General features: G+C 44.0%; 2 protein-coding genes across 3 annotated transcripts in view; both read left to right on the top strand.

Moving 5' to 3' along the window:
* Positions 1–27: 27 nt before the first annotated feature.
* On the top strand, positions 28–1,088 carry LOC106532786 (cyclin-dependent kinase 20; the record flags this gene model as incomplete). Its single annotated transcript, XM_014028931.1, is given in 2 exon segments — positions 28–183; positions 802–1,088. Coding segments are annotated over 2 exon segments (348 nt in total), but the record flags the coding sequence as incomplete, so codon positions are not given.
* A 59-nt stretch (positions 1,089–1,147) lies between these two features.
* The window catches only part of LOC106532785 (erythroid transcription factor), a 4,490-nt gene continuing 2,228 nt past the window's right edge, over positions 1,148–3,409 (top strand). Inside the window, exons 1-5 of one of the 2 annotated variants that reach the window (XM_014028928.1) lie at positions 1,148–1,319; positions 1,790–1,936; positions 2,032–2,106; positions 2,405–2,663; positions 2,765–2,907. In XM_014028928.1, coding sequence (XP_013884382.1) covers positions 2,032–2,106; positions 2,405–2,663; positions 2,765–2,907 — 477 coding nt within the window. In that variant the 5' untranslated portion in view covers positions 1,148–1,319; positions 1,790–1,936. Of the gene's footprint in view, positions 1,320–1,649; positions 1,937–2,026; positions 2,107–2,404; positions 2,664–2,764; positions 2,908–3,409 lie in introns of those variants that run through there. The other variant, XM_014028930.1, reaches the window with a different exon arrangement.

Below are 3,409 nucleotides of genomic sequence, written 5' to 3'. Positions count from 1 at the left end.
TGTCCTCTCTGTCCTCTCTGTCCTCAGGAGATGTTGGACCTGCCAGACTACAATAAAATCACATTCAAGGAGAATCCTGCCATCCCATTGGAGGAGATCGTTCCTGACTCCTCCCCTCAGGCCGTCCACCTGCTCTACAGGTTCCTGGTGTACCCGTCCAGACAGCGCTGCTCTGCCACCCAGGTAGGAGACCAGAACCAGGTCTAGATTAGACCAGAACCAGGTCTAGATTAGACCAGAACCAGGTCTAGATTAGACCAGAACCAGGTCTAGACCAGAACCAGGTCTAGATTAGACCAGAACCAGGTCTAGATTAGACCAGAACCAGGTCTAGATTAGACCAGAACCAGGTCTAGACCAGAACCAGGTCTAGATTAGACCAGAACCAGGTCTAGATTAGACCAGAACCAGGTCTAGATTAGACCAGAACCAGGTCTAGAGGAGCCCAGAACCAGGTCTAGATTAGACCAGAACCAGGTCTAGATTAGACCAGAACCAGGTCTAGAGGAGACCAGAACCAGGTCTAGATTAGACCAGAACCAGGTCTAGATTAGACCAGAACCAGGTCTAGAGGAGACCAGAAGCAGGTCTAGATTAGACCAGAACCAGGTCTAGATTAGACCAGAACCAGGTCCAGAGGAGCCCAGAAGCAGGTCTAGATTAGACCAGAACCAGGTCTAGATTAGACCAGAACCAGGTCCAGAGGAGCCCAGAAGCAGGTCTAGATTAGACCAGAACCAGGTCTAGATTAGACCAGAACCAGGTCTAGATGTTTTTAATTTGTTGTTCTGGTTCCTCCAGGCTCTTCTTCATCCGTACTTCTTCACCTCTCCTCTTCCTGCTCACCACTCAGAGCTGCCCATCCCTTACAGGGGGGGCCGACCCCCCCGCCAGCGCCTGCAGGCTCCGCCCACCGACTTCTCAGTGGACCTGCCCCTGCAGAACAGCGTGGTGGACCCTGAGCTGCTGCGGCCTCACGCCTCCTGTCTCTGAACTGACTGAAGACATCTTCACCACCATCATCATCATCATCATCATCATCATCATCATCGTCATCATCATCGTCATCATCATCATCATCATCATCATCGTCATCATCATCATCATCATCATCGTCATCATCATCATCATCATCGTCATCATCATCATCATCATCATCATCATCATCTTCTTCTTCTTCTTCTTCTTCTTCATCATCATCATCACCATGATGAAGATGATGTTACACCTTGACTTTGTTGTCTTTATGGATCCAACCAGAACTCTTCCAGCAGACAGGAAGCTGAACTCTTTCAGTTTTCAAAATAAAAGTTTATCAGGTTGTACATTTTTATTTCTTCAGATTTTAGTTTTTAGTGAATTTGATGATCTTAAAGTGCCCGTGACGTCAGATCTTTGTAATACTTATGAATGCATTTTTAGAAAGAGGACGTTGATAAAATATTTCAAAATAAATTTCATGTCACTGACATGAACAGTTGTTCAGATATTTTCCTGTAAAGAAACAGGAAGTGATGTCAGAGGGGAATGTCTGCAGGTAAACAGAGCGGTGCTACAACACAGACTGCAGAGAAGAGTCTGATGTTTGAGTCTATCAGAGATGAAGAGTCAGAGTTTAAATCATGTTTCAATAAACAAAGAGCAGAGTTTTATTTGTTAAAGACTTCCCCTGTGATGTCACTTCCTGTTTCACTTTGGCTGAGCCAAGTTCAAAAGAAAATCTGCAGTTATGGGATAAAATGGGAACTTTCTTAATTATAAAGATGTTTTCTTTGACTTTGTACTTGAGGCATGTCACAGACTCTTTAAAGCTGCTGGTGTTAGTGGGAGGAGTCAGAGTCCTCCTCTTCCTCCTGGTGTCCCTCCTCCTCCTCCTCCTCCTCTTCCTCGCAGCAGACAGACTGAACCTCTGACTCTGAGCAGCTCTTCGGTCTCTGTGAGTTTTTTCTTTTTATTTGTTTATTATTGTTTATCAGAGATCCTCTGATCAGAGCGAGGTCTCACTCTGTCTCCTTCCTGTCCGAAGAGAAGATGTCAGATTATTTGGCAGCAGCTGATTGGTCCTCGGTCACCAGGTGTGAGGCATCTGCAGGTTTCAGCAGGAAGGTCAGAACCTGTTTTAATGAATCAGATCAAATGTTTTATTTTTCYTGTTCAGGATCAGTTTGTTTTTACAGGGTTCTGGAAGTTGACCCGATGGGTCGGTCTTTAATCAGATCCAAACCTTCAGATTTGTCATTCTGTTCAGATGAACATGTTTTATTAAATATTTAAATGTATCCAAGTATAAAAAGTTTAAAGTTTATGTTTAACAGTGAATAAAACCTTTAAATAACACAAATAGTTCTGATGTTTGACCTGGTGTCAGATTTTAGATTAATAAAAGGTTAATTCTTTATTTCAGACGGTCCAGGTTAGCTCCGCCCCTTCAGACTCTTTCCTCCAATCATGTTATCTGTCTGGTGAAGCCCGCCCACAGTTCCTCTCTCCTTCTCCCTGGTTGGATGGTCTCAGCTGTCAGTCATTCAGCTACAGCCCGCCTCCTGTTTCCTCTGCCTTATATGGGCATCACACTCTGACTCCTCCCCCTGACTTCCTGCTGTCCTCAGCACCCCCCTCCTCCTCAGCAGGTGATTGGACGTCACCTGACAGGTGTTCACCAGGTGAGTGTTTGTGTGTCAGGTTAGTGCTGAGTCTCTGATTGGCTGACACATTGGACCCGCCCTCCAACGCCATGGCGCCGTGTGTTGTTGTGTTTGTGCAGAGAGGAGAGTGTGTGTGAGCTGCGGGGGGGACAGCGCCCCCCTCTGGAGGAGGGACACTGCAGGTAAACACCTGTGTTACACCTGCAGCAGGAAACAGGAAGTGGACAGGAACACGCCTCTGCTGAGACCCAAGAGGAGAGCTGTGAGGGCACGCACGCACACACACACACACACACACACACACTCACACACACACCTACTATGTCTCTATCCTTGTGGGGACCATGGATTGACTTCCATTCATTTTTTTGTAATTTTCTATCCTGACCCTGACCTGAACACCCTGGTTCTTCTGTACGATGGAGTATTAGAACCACACAACGAGTTTTATTATTATTATTACAACAATAAAGTCATAATATTATCAGAATAAAGTCATAACTTTACAAGAATAAAGCCCTAATATGAGAATAAAGTCTTAATATTATGATTTTAATCTCCTAAAATTGTGGCTTTACTGTATTCTTGTAAAATTATGACTTTATTGTCGTCAAATTACAACTTTAATCTCGTACTATTATGATTTTAATCTCCTAAAATTGTGGCTTTACTGTATTCTTGTAAAATTATGACTTTATTGTCGTCAAATTACAACTTTAATCTCGTACTATTATGATTTTAATCTAATAAAATTATGAGTTTAT

The sequence above is a fragment of the Austrofundulus limnaeus genome, unplaced genomic scaffold (assembly GCF_001266775.1).
Source record: "Austrofundulus limnaeus strain Quisiro unplaced genomic scaffold, Austrofundulus_limnaeus-1.0 Scaffold831, whole genome shotgun sequence".
Classification (NCBI taxonomy): Eukaryota; Metazoa; Chordata; class Actinopteri; order Cyprinodontiformes; family Rivulidae; genus Austrofundulus; species Austrofundulus limnaeus.
This window is presented reverse-complemented; position numbering and strand designations above follow the sequence as displayed.